This window comes from Berghia stephanieae, chromosome 9 (genome assembly GCF_034508935.2).
Source record: "Berghia stephanieae isolate SIO BIC M18660-M18661 chromosome 9, UCSD_Bste_1.3, whole genome shotgun sequence".
Classification (NCBI taxonomy): Eukaryota; Metazoa; Mollusca; class Gastropoda; order Nudibranchia; family Aeolidiidae; genus Berghia; species Berghia stephanieae.
Window position 1 is genome coordinate 16497641 of NC_088368.1, and position 20785 is coordinate 16518425.

The following is a 20785-nucleotide window of genomic DNA, read 5'->3' on the forward strand; positions in this document are numbered from 1 at the left end:
AAAAAAATGGTTCTGGTACGGGTTAGCCCACCTGTCTTTTAAACCGACCAAATAATGACTGGAAATGGAAAGAAATCAGTCCCACTGTTAATCAGAGTGGCATTGTCACCCACCAGTCCCATTGAGTGGAACCCCCGAGGGACACGAAAGGTGGGGCGTCAAAAACAGACACGGAGGTGCTCATTGTGTGTGTGTGTGTGTGTGTGTGTGTGTGTGTGTGTGTGTTTTAAAATGGTTTTACGGCGCTTGCAACACATTTAGGTCATATCAGCGCCAGTAAAAAGGACAAGGAAGGAAATTGGATAGTAAAAACAATCTCGAGGTACAATTCAAAGAACTTGAGGAAAAAGTAAGACAAATTGGGAATTCGTTCAACGGGTTCAAATAGGGAACAGCTGTAGATTCCAAGAACACATTATCAGTGTACTCAGTTTGAGATCACCGTAAAGCCTCACCCATACACCAGCACACGATCTCACTAAGAGGAATACACTCAAATGTTAACAAATCAAATGCTAAGAAGAGAAAAAAAAATAACAACAGTACACAACAGAGAGATGATTTACAAGGGGAAAAAAATATCATCTCCCAAAACTTTAACTATAAATTCGTCTGTTTCCATCCCAGCCAAGGACTCCAGCCTGGGTCAGAACAAAACTAAGTAATCTCATCCCAAGACAAAGCCAGAAACCAATTGGAAAACAGATAGAAGATACAGCAAGTACCTCCCTGCCCACCGTGGGGGGTCAGGAACCCCACCCAGCGCTCACTGTCAGAAGTCAGAATAAATGAAAATGGCAGACCTCACCTGGGAGGCTCCCACCAAGGACAGAAGTAGATGGCGGACGCTCGTAGAGGCCCTATGTTCCACAAGGAGCGAATAGGACTAAGTCAGGTCAAATTAATCAGAGTGGAAGGTCATTGAGCTGGAATTTATTCCAATTTCTATACCGTTAAAACGGACAGTAGCAGTTAGCAGTTGATTGATACCCAATATGTAGTATATTACAAAGTGCTTTAGATCAGATCTAAAAGACCCAGCTACCCAAATCACTGCTGGGTGGACAGGAAGGACAGACATTATCTCTTTCACTTGATCGATATGGGTTCCTTCCCTTGTGAGGTGAGTGCTATACTCACTGACCTATAATGACCCAGGTTATGGATTAAGTATGGCAAAAACAACAAAACAAAAGACTCTGATAGAATTCAAGGTGATATTTAATTAGAGTGGAATTTATAACAATACCATGAAAGTGAAAGTAGAATCATTAACTGTAATTGTGAACTTAGGCCATTGTGAGAAAGTGAAAAACAACAACAAAAACAAAAAACAAACCAACCACCCAACCCCCCCCCCCCCCCAAAAAAAACAAAAAAAAAAAACAAAACAAAACAAACAAACAACAAACAAACAAAAAAAAACAACAAAACAAAACAACAACCCCCCCCCCAAAAAAAAAACAAAAACAAAACAAAACAAAACCCAGCAACATCAGAACAACTGTAGTAACTACTTGTACCTACAAAGTCAATGTAATGAAAATAATTCAATTTAAAGGTCTCATGGCGAAAAAAAAAGCAATTATCATGGATCAACTAAATATAGATTGGTGACCAACCGTCTCAACAGTATTATGTCGGAGTGAACCGAATTACCTACTGAAAAATTCAATCTTATGCTTTATTTATGAAATTTGAATGACAATTGACACCTTCATTATTTATTGAGCAGAGTGAATTTGGTTTTTTAATCGTTAAAAAAACCCTACCAAATTCTCCAATTCTCATTTTGTGTTTAAATTCTTTTTTTTTTTTTTTTCTTCATCGGGATTCCGACATAATACAAGATTGGTGCGGTGGGTCACATTTAAAAAAAAGTCAATCTCGTATTTTGTCGGGATGCTTCAGATGAAGACAACTGAATATAAACCATTTAAACCAAAAATTATCAGAATCACGAGAATTTAACTCTCTCCAGTTCCAGAAACGACATTCGCCGTTTGAACCCACTCAATCCTAGAGAGTTTTGCTACTTTTCAAAATTAGAAAAAATGTATTTAGAATGAGCATGTGCATAGATAGTTTATTCAACTACCATTAACATGTAAAAACTAAAAACATTAGCTTTGATACTACGCCTATAATTTGTCTCATAAAAATGTAATAAATAGGCATGGGGTAAAAGTAACCGGATATCGTCGGTGTTAGGACTGAGTAAGTTAAATGGAAGCATTTAATTTAAATTTAACTCATACATTTAACAATGCAGAAATTCCATCCAACATTCAGTAACGTCAACTCTGTCGGGATAAGATGGTTGGTTACAAATTCCTTTCAAATTACCCTGGGAGCTTTTGTGGGCGCACAGTAAAAAAAAAAACCCCACAAAAAAACAACAAACAAACAAAAAATACGGCATTCATTTAAGTAGTAATTAACACTCCTGAGCTTCCAGCTTTACAGACGTAATTACAGATCCATACTCTGAGATCTCCTGACAACACCCGGCTTCGTGTACTTTTGCAATCTAGTCATGTTGATTTTTACCGCCATTTTGGCCGCCAGCACCTCAATATTCGATTCCGACAAGGGAGATAACCTCTTGGGTTTGGAAGACGTCGTCGAGGCGTTGTGACCGTAACTCCTACTTTTTAAATTCCCACCTTTCAACACATTATTTTCCCTAATGGCCGTCCCGCATATAACAGGAATATCTGATTTTTGATTCTTGGTGTTAACATGAATATTTCCCTTATTTTGATTGCAAATGTCAAAAAAGCCAGAAAAGTCATTTTCATTTTTATTCTTAAAGTGGTTATCTCCTTTTCTATGATTTACATTAAAGCTACCCCCATGAACCTTGTCAATAATTATCGTGTGCTCTTTGACAACACACTTCAAGCAATTTTTATCAGCATCGCCTTCTTTCGCTGAATTCTTAAGATTATCTTCACCGGTACTGTCCTGATATCGACTAGTAGTATCGCTTGGGATTCTCTGATATATTGCTTTGTCTGAATGATTCTCAAAGTTTGAGGTAGTTGTAGTAGTATTAATATCACGATTATGGATTTTTAAATTACTGCTCTTGCTCCCTGTATGTTTATACAAACTGCGGAATGCTACTGTGGAATACGACGATTTATTGACGTTACCGTTACTGTATGAAAATGTCCCTTTGTTTTCGTGGTTATCACAATGGTCTCCTGTAGTACAGTCGGCATCTGTGTCTCCAAACGGCACGATGTGTATCTTCTGAGATGAATCGACAGTTTTGGTCGAATTTGGAAAATTTACATCGTCAGTTTTTAAAGTTTCGTTCATATCTGTTTTCTTGTGACAATGATCCACCAAATGACCGTTTAGGCCGTCCTCATTGTTGGGGCTAGTATCGATATCACCTGCATCGGGTTTATGAGGTAGGGAATTATTGTTGTCATTCTTATTCTCGCACACATTGTCGAAAGAAGAAAGTTCTCGGGCTAAAGGCGAAATAACGGTAAATTTCAACTTACATTTTTTCTTTTTCATCTCTTTAACACCAGAGCCAACATCTTCTCTCACTATATTACTGTCTCTGGTTACATATCTATTTCTATATCTACTCCTAAAATCACCGGATGTACTCGTGTTTATCCCATTTTTGATATCGATAAATCGGCGAACAGGTTCATCTCCGATACCAGAGGTCAGGTGAATACGAGAAGCGTTTCCTAAATGACTTTTAAGCCTTGACTGCTCGATCAGATGTTTGATCCTCCTTTGATGGGACAGAGATGACTTGTGATCAAACCTCTCAGCAATTAAATTTTTGTATTCTTCATTTTTGGCCTCACGAATAAGAAATGCTGAGTCATTGGATTTATATTCCGCACAAATCTGTTTCCAATCGGATGCCGTCGACAGAAAATCGGAATCGTCGTCCACGTTCACATCTCTTGCTGATGACAAAATTTGTGTTCCTTCTTTTTCTGGCATGAATATAATTTCTTTCCGTAAATGATGATGATCGCTTTTATGAGGCCGTTTAGACATTGATGTATTAGAAACTGTAACATTATCTACACACTCTCCCGACTCAATGCTATTCGAATCATAAGTTTTATTTTCTGAAGCAGATGCGTCGCTTTTGTCACACGTACAAATCCGTCTGTCATTAACAGCGTTGTCATAACGACGGCTGGCATGAGAGTTTTCGTCTTTTCGGAATTCACGTTTGATGTCAGAAGAAATGCACGTGTTTGTGTTATTGTCTTCATGGCCCGTAGTTAACTGAGACGGGGAAAAGTTCGATTTGTCGTCTTGATTTTGGTGCTGCGGAGGCGGCTGCTGCCGTTTCTGAAGAAGATGGTTGTGATGTTGATGATAATCTAGGCAACCAGCGCAAACATCGCCATCACCGCTACTTCTACGGTCGTTGACGGTACTGTTGGAGTCAGAGGTAGTAGGTGTAGTTGTGTCCCCCGTGTAGTAGGTCAAGTGAAGGGGGCGTGGCGAGGGCTTTGAGGGGCGCTGGTTGACGTTACGGAGAGATTCCAGGAGTTCTTCCTTCGATGGCCTGTCGATGGGCGCCGTGATCCCAGAATCCTACAGAATAAAAAAAACAACAAAAAGTAATGAGTTACAAGAAAATTGATTTAAGACTTATCTTTTGGATAAATCCATAATTGATGGGAAAATAAATAAACATTTTAAAAAAATCAAAAAAAATCAAGACAATACAGTGCAAAAGAATTTCGCGAAAATAAAAACATTTTATGGTGAAATTATTTCAGTTGACTCCAGATTTATCGACGTTAACTTCAGTCGCAAATTAACTCGATTCATCCGATAAAATATCAATATAGGAACCTTAACAAATGTATCCGACAAAGACTTACGGGGAATTGACTGTAATGTGGATAGTTCATGAGATTAGGTATTTTAAAATATCCAGCTGTCCGGACGGATATATCTTGCTCTTTAAATTTTTTTGTTTGTTTCTATTTAAAGACAACTTATTAATTGGTAAAAATCATTTCCTATTTCGCTTTGGTTTCTTAAATTCTATTTTACAGTAGGTAGGTGCTGTAATCACGATCTAAGAACGTGGGACTATTACCTATAACTTTAAAACAGATATTGTATTTTAACATTGTTAAAATTCAAATCATTATAATATGTCTTATCAAATTATTTTATTTTCATGTGGCGGCTTTAATGATGGTCAATGGATAAGATCGAATTCGAGTGGAAGGGTTAATAGGTTTAAATTCAGCTACATGTTTGATAGCCATTATATTTATTTTTTTAAAAAACACAACAGCATTAAGAATTTATTTGAAAAAGAATGAGTTTCAAATGGTTTATGGCTGTAGGATAATATAAATTAATGAATAAATGCATGAATTAATTAGAACAAACAAACAGCAAAACAAAAACAAAACAAAAAAACAGCCACTGGAAACAAACAAGATATCAAAAATATCTTGCGATTTATCCAAACATAAGTAAACATAATGGCAATATGACCAAAATACAGAAATCAATGATTTTAAAAATTCAAATTATTTAATTATCTAGAATTGAAAATATTATCCATGATATAATAGCAAACACCCGACTTAAGCTGTAAGTATCTAGTAAAATAAATTATGAAGCACTTTTAGAAAATTGTTATAAAGCAAATCAGCACCGTTTACCAGTAAATGGACAATTTTTTAATGCATATATAATAATAAATATTTTAGTTTTAAAAAAATAATTAATTAATAGCGCTCTTCCTTATTATGACCTAGATATGGACAAAATGTTGATGGGTAGAAAATTATATATTAAAAAATACTGAAATTTCGAAAAGGTGTTACAGTTACAAGGCAGATTATAGTTTGTAATAATGAATAGAAAAAGATCACAGCACTCGTATTATACAGTCGGTGTATAGTATAGAAACGCCATTGAAACACTGCACTCAGTCCAAACAAAAACAACAAAAAAAAAACACACAAAAAAACACAATCGATACAGTCCAACACGGTTAACCTGGCACAATTTATCAACGATATGATATACAGTGAGTTCATATAGTCTTTCCAATACTAATCGTCCACTTTGTGTCTCAGCAAATTTAGAATACTCGTTTGTTTGTTTGTTTGTTTTTTCTTTAAAGATCGTTTTCATGTCCTGTAATGGTCTGCCACACTGGGCTATGAAATGTTGTTGAGCTACTTATGGCGATTTCGTTTCATGCAACAGTACACAATAGAGAATGTTGACTGTGATTCCGAAAAAGAAAGAGAGAAAAATGAGGTCTTTTAAGTTTATGTTCATTTTGCTAACTTTAGTGATGTTATGAAGCTCGATGACGTATGACTTTACTTTTCATTGAAAGATAGGGAAAATCATCGTGAATATCAACTCTGGTTTTTAGAATAATAAGTCATTGACATCGGGGAAAGCCTTAATGGTCACTCTGTATAATTCAATTTCGATTTCCGTCTGTACTAACTGCTGGAAAAAAGGCATGTATGCAATCAACCTCCTGTATCGATAGCATGCTGGAGTGATTAACCCTCTTCTTACCAACTACAGGAAAATCGTCACATTCGTTACGATACAACCAACATTTTTCTTATTCAACTTTCTCTTGTACATCTTAAAATTTAAAGAAAATGAACAGTGTGTTGTAGAGTAGATATTATGTATCACAAAAACGTAGCTACTGCTATTGTGTTTGAGTGATAAAAAACCTAATTTTGTATTAGTTGGGTGGGGAAAATCCTGAAAATGGCTGGTAAGGAGAGAGTTAAGATAGTAAAAATATAATTTGCAGTAAAAAGATAAGAGAATTGCCTAAATTTGGTGACTTTGTTGAGGAGAATGAGTATAATTTATTAACCAGTTAACCTTTATTATTCTTACTCTGGACAGACAGGAATATAAAATGTGGCCAGATGATTATCGCAAGGTCCCAAGCTTGAAAGGACGAGTTTTCTGGTCATTTTTTTAAATAATGGGTCTTTCCGGAGTAAGTCAGTTAACTGGATGAATTACTGACTTTTCGAATCTCTGATCTCTGGCTTTTCTACTTTACGTTTTTGATTTTTTTAAACACCCGTTTCACAATTTAGAATTGAAGCACTGGCTCACACATTATGCTAGGCAGTCAGGGATCAACGGCTAGACAGCCACACTGAAAAAAAGCACGTTTTAAAATTTTGGTCACTTCCTTAAAATCATAGGTTTGAGAGTTTTGGACAAGATGAGGGTCATTTTAATCAATCAATATTTGAAGGACGAGTTTTTCGGCCAAAATTTAAACAAAAGTCCTTTTTTTTGGGTGTCTATTTCTATTTTTTTATTCCAGAGTAATGCAGTATCTTGACGTCTAGATCTTTTAGCAGAAACTTTCTTTCTTTCGTCAAATAAGAGTGACGGAAATCGCAAATCGACGCATATTTTATCTCCCTCCAAAAGTAAATGTGGCAATTTTAGGGGATTTACATCCTATTAACTCACTCAACCCTAACCCCGACTTTATCCATAGTTTACCCGGGTTACTTTGACCCCATGCCTATTTTTTTACAATTTTATGAGACAAATTTTAGGCGTAGTATAAAAGCTATTGTTTTTAGTTTTTAAATGTAAATGGTGGTTGAATAAAACTCTATGCACATGCTCATTTTAAATACAATTTTTCAAATTTTGAAAAGTAGCATAATAATATAGGATTGAGTGAGTTAACGCCTATTAAACAGCAATAGGCTATGTCATAGTGTCGTAAACAGATAATAAGGGGGGGGGGGGGGGGGTGGATAGATAGTTCAATATTGAAGTGAAGTGTGGAGTGTCAGCTAATTGATGCTGTGCGTTTAGGTAAAATACTCACAACATGCGTCAGCAAAATTTAACATAACAACACACGAAATTGTGTGTAAACTTTAACGTTTATAGTCTGATTGATATAAATTTAGTGATCACTAATCACTAACAGGCTGTCTAAAAATAATAACAAAGAGCTGAGTGACGTCTACTTCGTTCCTTCTTCGGTCTGCAGGTTACGTTTTCAAAACAAAGCACAATGATATTAGGTGCATGATTTAAAAAAAAAAGAAACTAAAAACTGACAGGAGAGATCTAGCTGTTGTCAATTATGAAATGAATTCAATGCCAAGGTCATAGATAATATTTTGTCAAACGCATGCGTATTCAATAGAAATGCATAAATATACATAGTAGGGTTAGAATGTACATATATCGTTAGAATTGGTTCAAGGAAAAAAAATACAGAATCAAATGTAAACTTGAGTTATTTGGAAAGGAAACTTTAAGTTTATCATCATCATCATCATCATCATCATCATCAGGAATATCATCAACAGCAGTAGCAGCAATAGCAGCAACAAAAGCAACAGCTGATGTAGTTGTAGTAGTAGTAGTAGTAGTAGTAGTAGTAGTAGTAGTAGTAGTAGTAGTAGTAGTAGCAATAGTAGTAGTAGTAGTAGTAGTAGTAGTAGTAGAAGTAGTAGTAGTAGTAGTAGTAGTAGTAGTAGTAGTAGTAGTAGTAGTAGGAATAGTAGTAGTAGTAGTAGTAGTAGTAGTAGTAGTAGTAGTAGTGGTGGTGGTGGTTGTGGTGGTGGTGTGGTAATGATATATGCGGTTTACATATGTTTATATTATCAAAACAGCAGATGTTACAGCAGCAGCAGCAGCAGCTATACAGATTAATGGTCTATTTTTACTTTGCTCAACGTGATCTTAAATTGCCCAAGATAGATACATTGGTGTAAATTAGCACATACACACATTTCCGATGTTGGCCTACATGTTAATAGAACACACATTACTAATTGCAATAAAATATGAGAAAGTATTAAAATAACAACACACGAAAATTAATTTTCGTTAGAAAGCGTCAATCGAAAATGGCTACCATCCGACATTTACTTATTTGCAGGTCTGGTAACCCAAATTGTAACGGACTCATTTCATTTGTAATGTAAATACGTACACTTAAATCAACGTAAAATATTATTCATTACAACAATGTTAAAGCAAGCTTATCATTGTGTTACGTTATCAGACTTGCAAATACGCGGATGTAGCTCTCATCCCAAGAAATATTGAGCCCATATTTTCTTTTAATAAAGCTGGGAGCATCACATCACACAGTATTTTGGATACTTGGTGCCCGATTATAAAATCGTGTGCTTCTACCTCCCAGACAAGAAGAGTTACGTTGCATTCTACGGTTACTATGGTTACTACTTTTGCGTGGGGGAAGAATCGTACCGTGTGGCCAAGCTAACGTAAGCTCGTCCACTCGAGTCGAACCACATCTGGTGAAAACAAAACAAAAGAATAACATGAGAACCAAAACATGAACGAAACAAAATTGATGAAACTAACTCTGAAGAACATAAGAATATTTGAATAATAATGTAAAACAAATGCAAACGGTAACGAGAAAGAAATTTAAAAAAAAAGGATGATTCCGATCCACCAATATTCAATTTCCATAGAAACATGTAGTAAAATCTACTATTTCATCTGTACTTGATGCTTTGTCCTGGCTTCTTCAACTTCAACTCAATAAACACACATGAATAAATGGAAAACTGGAAACTCAAGCAGCCAACCATAAATATTCAAAAGAAAAATAAATAACTAAACAAATAAAATAAATTAAAATAAGGGAATATAAAACAAGTGCAAACTATTATAATAAACAGATTTAAAAGTGGCTGAATAGTCTTTTAGGTCAATAATAAATCAATCATGGTTAATCTCCATTCACATGGATCGGTCAATCCGGACAGTGGAAATGTATCTGGTTCCCAGAATTAAATAATTATAATTGAAACTGATTTTTAAAATAATATATAAAACAACCTTTGTATTTCCAATCGAATTTTAAATAAAATTTTACTAAAGCACTTCCATAACTAAAATGAATTGCATATTTTATGGTTTCCTTGCATCAGGATTGAATCATTTCAAGTGTAATGAAACTGAAAAGCGCACAATTCATCTTATGCCAACGTTATAAGGTTTTTTTTTACTAAACGTTTGCTGCATTCTTTATCAATAAAATCAGAAAATTATTAAATATCATTAACTTTATTTTTCAACTTATGTTATCACTAATACTTGTGCTGTGTTCTAGCATAATAACATAAATCATTCTATATAATTCTAAGTATTACAAGCTAAAAATGGCTGGCGTGGTTCATTGTTCACATTTTGTGACGTTCATTATCATACAAATATGTCCATTCATATCTAATATTTCTTGTACAATGAAACGATGAAAATCGATTCATCATATCTGACAATTTAAAATACAATTCAAAAGGCAAGAAAAAGGAGCAACCATAATAGACCCATATTACTCCAACATAAAGTTATATTTGAGGAGTATCCATCTTAAACCAGTCAAAAGATTGTATTATAATTATAGTCATACACAAAAGTTAACAAAGCAATAAACAATAATATAATGGCTATTAACAAAGCAGTACTTAGAAATACCATTAACAACAAAAAGAGCAACCAGTAGGCATATTAATCTAATTTTTTTCTTTCACACTAGCAGAGCATCGAACAGAACCATAATAGACACATAAAAATGTGATAACCCGTTTTCGGGAAATTAAAGAAAAAGACCCCCCCCCCCTCCCCAAAAAAAACCAAAAACAAAAAAAAAAAAACAAAAAAAAAAACAACAAACAAACAAACAAACAATTAAAAAAATTAAGAGCTTATCTATTAATCATTTTATAATACTTGCTATTCATCAAAGTTGTGTCCATTTGACTTTGCCCCACACCATGTATGTTCATTATTATTCAATGATTTGAGAAAAAAAAACCCCACACAAGTAGGATACCACAGCAATCAAAATAGCCATGACATTCAAAACAACGTGTGGTCACCACAAGAATTCCACACACACACAAAGGTCACGTCCAAAAACGACTGGATTATTAATGAAAACAACCTAAAAACAGGGAAGGGGATAAAAACACAACAACGGCATACAATGATGGGGATTGTATCCTATTTTCTTATAATAATTGATTCTCGATATTTGTTTTCCTCCTTTTGAAGCAAATATAACCAGAGATCTTAAAATTAAAATCAAAAGACATATTCTGTGACAATATGTTGGAGGCTTTTCTTTTGTGTGTCAACTCCCTTCAATATGTAAACAAAATGTTGGACGTATGCGTCATGCGAGTCATGTATGAAACAGTTACACGTTTTTGTTTTATAAGCCCGTTTCAATTGGTGGATCGTCATTGATTATTTTTATTACTATTTTTCTTTTAATTTTGATTCTCACAAATATAATTTCAAATATTCGTTTATTTATTTATCAATTCATTACTTATAATATATTTATTCATCTATTTATGTTTGTATCTATAATTTACTAATTTAGCCTACAATCGTTATTTTTGTATTTATCAATTTATTTGTTATTGTTATTCTATAACATCAATCATTAACTCCTATTAACAAGAGCTTAGCTGTCTATGAAAGCTTTTTTTTTTTTTTTTGCAACCTATCACCTTGCCAAGCCTTAAACCGAACGTCTATCTGTTATCATTAAAGAAAATATCCTAAGGTTAGCTTGGGGAATGTAGTAGCAGAAGTAGTAGTAGTGGTCAATTTCTGAAAAAGTAAAAATCAAGGGGAGAGAAGGGTTCATTAGTGATGAGGGTATTTTTAAAAATCCTGATTTTTTAAATTATAAAAGTAAAATTTGTTTTCCGAATGGAATACAAAAAAGTATGAAGAAAATCCGTTGGTAAGGTTTTCATCATCGTGACCAAAATAGGCAAAGACTGATTTTTAAAAAAACAAAAACTAAATGACAATTTTGTTTGCCCATCGAAAGCATATCAAGAATTCTCATTTACGCCAAATGTAATTAAAGCAATATAGAATTTCGATTTTATAGACGTTTTCAAAAGAAATCCATCAATTAATTAATACCATTTCCCCGATACACATGTAAATATTGATCTGTCTTGACTGGATAATATGCGTTGTATTTCATGGATGAAATTAAAAGATTTCGTGATGGCTGTTGCTGTGGTCGACTTTATGCATGTGCGACAATCTACTGCATATCATTGTAAATTCTGGATAATATGTGTTGTATTTCATGGATGAAATTAAAAGATTTCGTGATAGCTGTTGACAATGTACGGCATATAATTGTAAATTTGTGACAATTCCAACATTGCTTACTTTAAAACACAACACTAATCATGTACTGTTATCCATTTTATCATCGATTAATTATTAATGACAAACTGAAATCAAAGTGTAAATTTACATGTGTCAATTCCAATACTCACTTATCAACATTAATCGTGGCTTGCTATCCATTCCATTCTCAATGATTAATGATAAACTAACATGAAAGTGTAAATTAATTTACTTGTGACAATTCTAGCTCTACTTTGTCAAGACCAATCGTGCGTTGCTATCCATTTCATTCTCAATTAATGAATCTATAAATTTACCTCACACAGCCATGAAATTAAACATGTTTCCCTTACTCAACGGATTTTAAGGCATTGTTATTATTCTGCTACAATTATATTTTCAAAAAAATAAAAAAAGTGATTTAAAGTGATTTGGATTAAAACGAATTGCGTAAAATTTGTAGGCAGAGTTAAGATATTATTCGAGAAAGAATAATAAATAATGATTTTAAAAAAAGAGTCAAGACCTGTCATCTTTTGTTCTTGAGAGTCAATATGATGAGATCACGGAGTTGCTGAGGAAATACGAGATAATAAATCCAAAAGCAAAAAGGTAGGTACCGTACTCATATATTTGTTTGGTTCACAGTCTGCGGACTAAAATTACGCTGATAGTTTTCAATTTTCATGTTGAACGCTAAGCAATGAAGCTGCCAGATAGACTTCAATTGAAAACAACATTGAAGTCCTCGTCCAAAGAAAAAAACCAAACAAACAAACATATAATCTTACAGAGACCATGAGCGTTCTTTTATCCAATGTGTTTTCATAATCGATATTATAATGTTTCCACTCTCATTCTATAGCATACCATAGTCATGCAGCATATACGGAAGTCTTTCAGTTTCTTTCACATGTACGTTTCGAAGTATCTTGAAGTATCTTCGATAAACGTTCTGAGGTCTAACTTTGTACAAATTATGGTCACCTGCGATGGGGACTTATCAAAAATGAAAATAATAATAATAGCAACCTGGGAATTCTACGCATCTTGAGCTCAATGACATAATGGAAACCCACCATGGTGTAAACCAGTGATGGACAAACGTTTAAAAAGGACAAGAACACATTTACACAGAGCTGTCAAGTTTACATTAAGGCTTTATAACTAGATTACCAACATGTGCCACACTCACTCGCAAAATGTTTTAGGTGTAGTTTTTGTTTTTGTTTTTTGTTTATGTGTTAATTCATCTCAAAGTGTGCTCAAATATTTCACAATTTACTCAAACCAGAACACACGTGCATACAATTTTGGAAATGTCTGCAACGTTTCAAAAATCATATTTGATAAATGTGTGACCCAACTCCTCTTCAAACAAATACTTTAAAAAGTTCTCGACTAAGGAGCGAACCAAAACTAGAGCTTTTATATAGTAGAGCAATATCCATTCAACGTGCTTAAAGCTGTACAAGGGGTCCTAGCCAACAGCAACACTAAACATTTAGGACGAGACAAAAAGCCTGTTAGGCGATATTACAATTCTTATGTCAGAGACAAGCTGTTAACGTCCAGGTACTCATTTTATACATGAGTACGGTGACAGAATGTGAATAAACAGCCTTTTCCAAGGACTCAACTATGCGTTGCTTGGGACTCGAACCCAGGATCTTCCGATCCGAAGGCGAGTATCATACCACTAGACCACTTAGCCATGCAAGATGGCACATTGATATGAAAAAGCAAACTATGTACTATTTGACTATAATATATTTTAAGGAACTGTAAAAATAGTCTTTAACTATCCTTGTATACTGGAAACAAAATAACTTTAAAATTCTATCACACGGCTTCTAATATTATATTCTGTTAATACTAGCAATTCAGTTAAAATGCTTATCGGTTCTGTTGCCAAGCAATCATTTATTAATTTGATTATACCCAACATACACAGATGTCTGTGTTAACCATGTGCGCCTATAGAAATATTTAAAAGAATGTTGTGAGAATTGATCAACACAGGCTGTAACAAAACCACAAGAAGCAGTTGATTGATATTAAAGATTTACTACTCTAATAGCCCTGCCAAATTCGATATCTGTTCGAGAGGTTGAGTCACATTTTGAATGCTAACTTGTTTTATCATCCCAAAAAATTTCCAAAACAGCAAAAAAAAACAAAAAAAAACAAAAACAAAACAAAAATAATTAAAACAAAAAAAAAATAATAAAAACAAAACAAATCAACAACAACGAAAAATAAATGACAAAAAGAAAAAAAACCAACAGAAAACAAAAACAAAACACACACACACACACACACACACACACACACACACACACATACAAACGCCCCAAAACACGTAAGGAATTAAGTGTAAACTACTAGTGTAAATTGACGTGTGAATTAGTGTGCACGAGTGTCACTCACACCATACCAAATGTGTATTTAATCCCGATATTTCATCTCGTGTGGAATGTAATGCGTGCAGTCAAGATCACGCCTACCCCAGTGGCAATTCCTTGCTCATTGTCAGACTTGTTCCTGTGTTCCAAAACCCTCTTGGCCGCATGCGCCAAATCGGTGTCGCCATTTCCGTTCTCGTCTGCCAGCACCATTGCCGCTAGTTCCTGCATATCGATGTCAGCAGCCATCTTGTCCCCACCACCTCTTCGGCGTCCTTCGCGCGATTTTGGAGGAAGGCTGGAATTCCAGAATTTAAAATAAGGAACAGGCAGGGTGGAAATTCCACCGTTTTGACTTCCGCCATTCCCACTGGTGTTGGAATTCCCATTGCCATCCCCAGGAACTGGTTTAAGTCTCAATGTGTTACCACCGCCCGAAATAGAGTGGTTGCTGGCGTCAGTTGAGGCGCTCCAGGATTTTCGGCCATCTTGCTCTGAGGTGTGCTGCTCTTTTTTCCTTCTAACCACCGCTGTCTTGCTCGCTCTTCTTTTCTTTTTAAGCGTCTCGAATTGTGGTTTTTTGGGGACTCCATGCAGTGAGAAGGAAGATGGCAGATCTGGTTTGATTGTGTTTGTCTTCAGTCCAGGGCTCATACTAACACCAGCAGCGCTCATTCGTGCAACGTCTCTGAACACATCCGTGGTGCGAAGGTTCAACGGTTTAGCGTCTTGTATGAATTCTTTAGTGACAAATTCTACAGCTCTGTAACCCCCTTCTTCTGTGGCGGGTCGACGCGGGCTACTTCTAAAGGGCCCCGCCATGTTCATCATATCCGCTGCCAAAGTATTTATCGTATGCCCAGGGCGTTGTCTTTTTTCAATGACGGCAGATTTACCGGGGTTCCAGACGACCGACAGCATCTGATTCGGTTGTTGTTGTTGTTGATGTGTTTGTTGGTTCGAGGTGTTCGTGGTCGTGGTAGAAGTAGAAAAATCGTTGTGAAACACGTGGTAGGTTTTTGACGCTTCAAGTTTTGGGCGAGATTTGACGGTGGCGTCTGCTCCGAGGCACGTCGTGGAAAGTTGACTGATGCTAACCTCGCTGGTCGTGCTGCTTGAATCGTCCTTTTCCTTGTTAGTTTTAGTCGTAGATTTATTGTTATTACTATTTTTATTGTGATTGCTTAGACTGCTACTCATCTGGGAGTGATTACTTGACATATTATTTCCATAACTACCGATATCACCATTATCGATTGCGTTATTTTTGACAGTATTAGTGTTGTTCGCAAAAGCGATTCTTGGGGTAGTGATGGCGGGGTGGTCGAGGCGGTGGAAATCAGTGGTATAGTTGTAGCGGTTGTTGTGTTTCCAGTGGCGTTGGTGCTGGGGGTTATGGTTGTCGTTGATGAGGATGTGGTGCTAGCCGAAGGCCGCTTCTTACTTGATGGCGTGCCAGATTTGCTTGGGGTATTTTGGTTGGGAAGGGACGGCAACTGTGGCTGAATTCAATCAAATTATCAAATGGTAAAAGCGAACAGAATAGAATATACGAAAGTATTACACTGTCTAAACCTGCGGACTTTAAAATCAGTTAACAAATATTAAATAACAGCTTAAAGATAGACTCCAAAAAATCGTGATTCGAACCATGTCGGGCACAAACATTTCTCAACCAACCATAAAATTAACATTAACCGATAACAATAACGCATTTAGTTAATTATGTCTGCCCGATACGTAAAATCTGCAACCTCAGCTTTGCCATACAACTTGTTCATTTTTAACCCTTCGCCTCAATCTGGTATTGTGCTATCAAGATGAACGAAATGATAAAATTGGGATTTAGCGGTTAAAATATCACATCTCCGTTATGATAATGGATAAGATGGAAACAACTCACATTATTTTTTTCCTTTCCATTTTGACAATAAATTTTATTGACCGCGTTTGGTTCATCCCGACAAAATCCAGATACAGGCGATGGATCATTTTGGCCAGAAAACTTCCATTGCTAACCCCTAACTTGTCAAAAAGTCTTGAATCTTAATTCATCCGGCCACAGTTAAAATAAATGCGTTCTGTCATTGTACGGAAGTCAATCCGTGTTTTCAGACTTCATCTATTGTGCTGCAACCGTTTGATATTTGTTTTCATATTGTTGGTTAAGGAACATTTCTAAAAGTTAACTGTTAATGATCGAGTTCATTTTTGACACTTATTTTCACAATAATTTTCCTGCAATAAACTTAGGAGAAGAAAAAAAAAAAAAGAAAACATTAAAATGATTTGATTTTTTTTTTTTGAAATGGAGAGAGCATAATCAATTAAAAAACAAACAAACAAACAAAACAAACTAGTTCATACTTAGATATAAGCATCAAAAGGACCAAAAAAAAAACCAAACAAACAAAAAAAAAACAAAAAAAAAAAACAACAAAAAACAATCGTTTATTACACCATAAATGAACACGCTATTATCCCAATCTGACGAGTAACCATCCAAACAATTTCTTCGTTTCTATTTGGAGGTAGGTAGTTAAAGCAGAAAATGCACACATCATACACAATAATTTCAAGATCTATAAAAACACAACGGCCGTGTAAATATGAAGAGTGGTTTTCATAAAATCCCCGACTCTCCGTTTTCCCCATTTTGAGATATTGATGTTTTTTCCCCCCTAAAATTTCTCTATTATTTTGTTTATATTTAAACTTCAAATTAATTCAAATCTAGAGACCTTTTTGTGCCAAATGATGCCTCAAATAAAATTTACGTTTCAATTAACTTAACGAGTATTTCATGGATGGAAAATTTCAAAAAGTAGAAAAATCGACTTAACGAGTTTAGGAAAACCAGCCTTCATATATATATATAATATATATATATATATATATATATATATATATATATATATATTTATATATATATATATATAAATATATATATATATATATATATATATATATAATATATATATATATATATATATATATATATATAATATATATAACATCACTAATTTGCATCGGCATACTAGAACCCGGATACAACGAAGTCGCCGGGATCAATGATCGGATTTCGATGAATCAGAGCTTTCGTTAATTGCGGGTGCCATAAGTTATGTTCATCAATAATAGCCAGAGATTTTTCAAATGCCTTCCCTGGATCCAAATCCGTTGTATCCGAATTTTATTGTATAGATATTGACAAGTTTATGTACAAGAAAGACTCTCAAAGGTTGAATAGTTCATGATAGAGCAAAGAACCATTTTAAAAAAATGGAATAATGCGTTACTCAATCACGCCACACGAAAAAAAAAACATGACATTTGTATGTTTGAAAAGAATAAAACCAATATTTAAAAAACATGTGTCTGGACAAAATCCATCAGTAATTTTGAAAATATTTTTCTTTTCCAGTTTTGATACAAAAGTGGCCGAGGTTCAAATTATTGTTATTATTATTATTATTATTATTATTATCATCATCATCATCATCATCATCATCATCATCATCATCATCATCATCATCATCATCATCACATCATCATCATCATCATCATCATCATCATCATTATCATTATTATCATGACTATTATTATCATCATCTTCATGGATATCAACATATATCATCGTTATCATAACCCAGTCAGAACAAGCTTGTATTATATTAAATAACTTAAGCTCACTTCTTCATGAGGTAAACACATTCTTAAATACAACGCAATGAAATAAACAACATCTATGAAACTGTTAAATGACAACAACCCCGCCAAACATCAGTATATATATATATATATATATATATATATATATATATATATATATATATATATATTCAAAATATTTTAAGGTCACACCTGTGTATGGCACGTATTGATAGATATATGTATTCAAATCTAAAATAACATATTAAATAAAAAACACAACCGATTAAATGTGACCATCGCATCAATCTGGTATTATGTCAGAACAAACTAGAAGAAAAAATTTGAGTTACATGTCAAAGTGGTCAGAATTATGAAAATTTGGCTTTCAAAGGTTTAAAGGTTAAGTAGCAAAATTCACTCTGCCCAATGAAGGCATTCATCTCAAGTAAAATTCAAATTAACCTGGATACCAGGTTTTCCCCCCGAGATAATACCGTTTCGAGGCGATTGGTTAGAAATGACAAGTGGATGATGATACGTATTATATTTACTCCGAGTCTATCATTATAGTAAGGTGCAACAACGGGTGGCCGCGTCCAAAGGGTAACCGTTGGGAGAGAAATTGGCTGTCCTTCCTACAGAGGAAAATTTTTAATAGGTGAACTGAGCTTGAAGAAAAAAATACTGTCGCGGTATGAATCCCCCCCCCCCCCTCCATCTTTCTCTGAGTCTGTTTCTCTCTGTCTCCACAATGATGCCCCCCCCCCCCTCACACACACACACACACACACACACACACACACACACTACCACCAGCTTACATACTAGCCAAAACGAAAAATAAAGGCGTTTCGCCAATGCATGACAGGGATGACTTAAGTTCCAACACGTATACAACCGAACTCAATGGAACCGTGAAAGTTAGTTTTGTTATATTATTATAGATACTACAAAAAGAGGGGAAGACAGAACTAAAGATATCGTTCTATAAAGACGAAGTGTCGTAAAAAGCGATTTCGTTATATACGAGTTGGAGTGTATTTCGTCAACTCGAAGACAGAACTAAAGATATCGTTCTATAAAGACGAAGTGTCGTAAAAAGCGATTTCGTTATATACGAGTTGGAGTGTATTTCGTCAACTCGATGCTGTGCATGATTTTGGGGGGGGGGGGGGGGGGGGGGGGGTTCTTGTCCGCTTGATGTGTTTGTCACGACATTGATAAGGAGAGGCACAATCATTGAACTAATTATTTTGTGGTAGTGTTGTTAGATACCTCTGTGATTGTGTGTGTGTGTGAGAGAGAGAGAGAGAGAGTGTGTGTGTGTGTGTGCGTGCGCGCGCGCGCGTGTTTTATAGGGGGATAGGAGAGGGCAGCATTGATGAATACTTCATAAACGAGAAGGGTGGTTAATTATGTACGTGTGTGCGCATGGAAGAGGAGAAACATAGACAGGGGGAGGGAAGAGAGAGAAGAAGAAGAAGAAGAAGAAGAAGAAGAAGAAGAAGAAGAAGAAGAAGAAGAAGAAGAAGAAGAGGGAGGAGGAGGAGGAGGAGGAGGAGGAGGAGGAGGAGGAAGAGGAAGAGAAACAGAGACAAAGAGAGAGATAGAGAGAAATTAAATAGAGATAGAGAGATAGACAGATAGATAGGTAGAGAGAGAGAGAGAGAGAGAGAGAGAGAGAAAGGGAGAGAGAGAGAGAGAGAGAGAGAGAGAGAGAGAGAGAGAGGGAGAGATAGATAGATAGATAGATAGATAGAGAGAGAGAGAGAGGGGGGGGGGTCAATGATCTTACTTAATCAATAAGAAGAAAAGAACACACACACACACACACACATACACACGCAAACACACACACACACACACCCACACAAAGTAAAAAAGAATAACTGAGAAATGGACTTGAAACCAAGTGGATTGTTTATATGGAATGTTTCATCCACAATAGCATCTCAAGATTACATTAAAAAAAAGAAAAGACTAAGAGAATAAAAAATCAAATACCTTAAATATATACACAATGGTACGCTAAAACTAAACAAAACACGAAAAGAAAAAAGAAAAAGACTTAAATCTAAAAAAAAAAATAAATAAATAAAATATTTTAAAAATCTACGAACAAACAAAACAGGCAAATGTTAGAAGTAGAATATGCTGGTCGAACATAACCAATCAATATGCCATAGATAGAATCATCCACCGTAGTATGCTTTAGACTTTTGACATAAATAATGTCATCGACCAAGAAAGGCCAAATTTTCAAGTTTTATTCCATACAACAAACAAATAAACCTTAAACAACCCGCTGCCCCCCCCCCCCCCCAAAGAACTTAAAATTATAAAAAACAAAAACACATACAAACGACCCCCCCCCCCCCCCAAAAAAAAAAAAAAAAAAAAAAAAATAAAAAATAAAAAAACACAACAAAAAACAAACAAAAACAAAAAAAAAAAAAAGAAAACAACGACAAACAGAACAACAAAAAATAAAAAACACAATAAGAACAACAACATCAACAAAATAA

At 35.0% G+C, this 20785-nt stretch overlaps 1 protein-coding gene across 1 annotated transcript in view; it reads right to left on the bottom strand.

Annotated features, from left to right (window-relative positions):
• Positions 1–1203: 1203 nt before the first annotated feature.
• The window catches only part of LOC144979793 (uncharacterized), a 36620-nt gene continuing 17038 nt past the window's right edge, over positions 1204–20785 (bottom strand). Inside the window, exon 3 of the mRNA XM_078926889.1 lies at positions 1204–4590. Coding sequence (XP_078783015.1) covers positions 2473–4590 — 2118 coding nt within the window. The 3' untranslated portion in view covers positions 1204–2472. The remainder of the gene's footprint in view (positions 4591–20785) is intronic.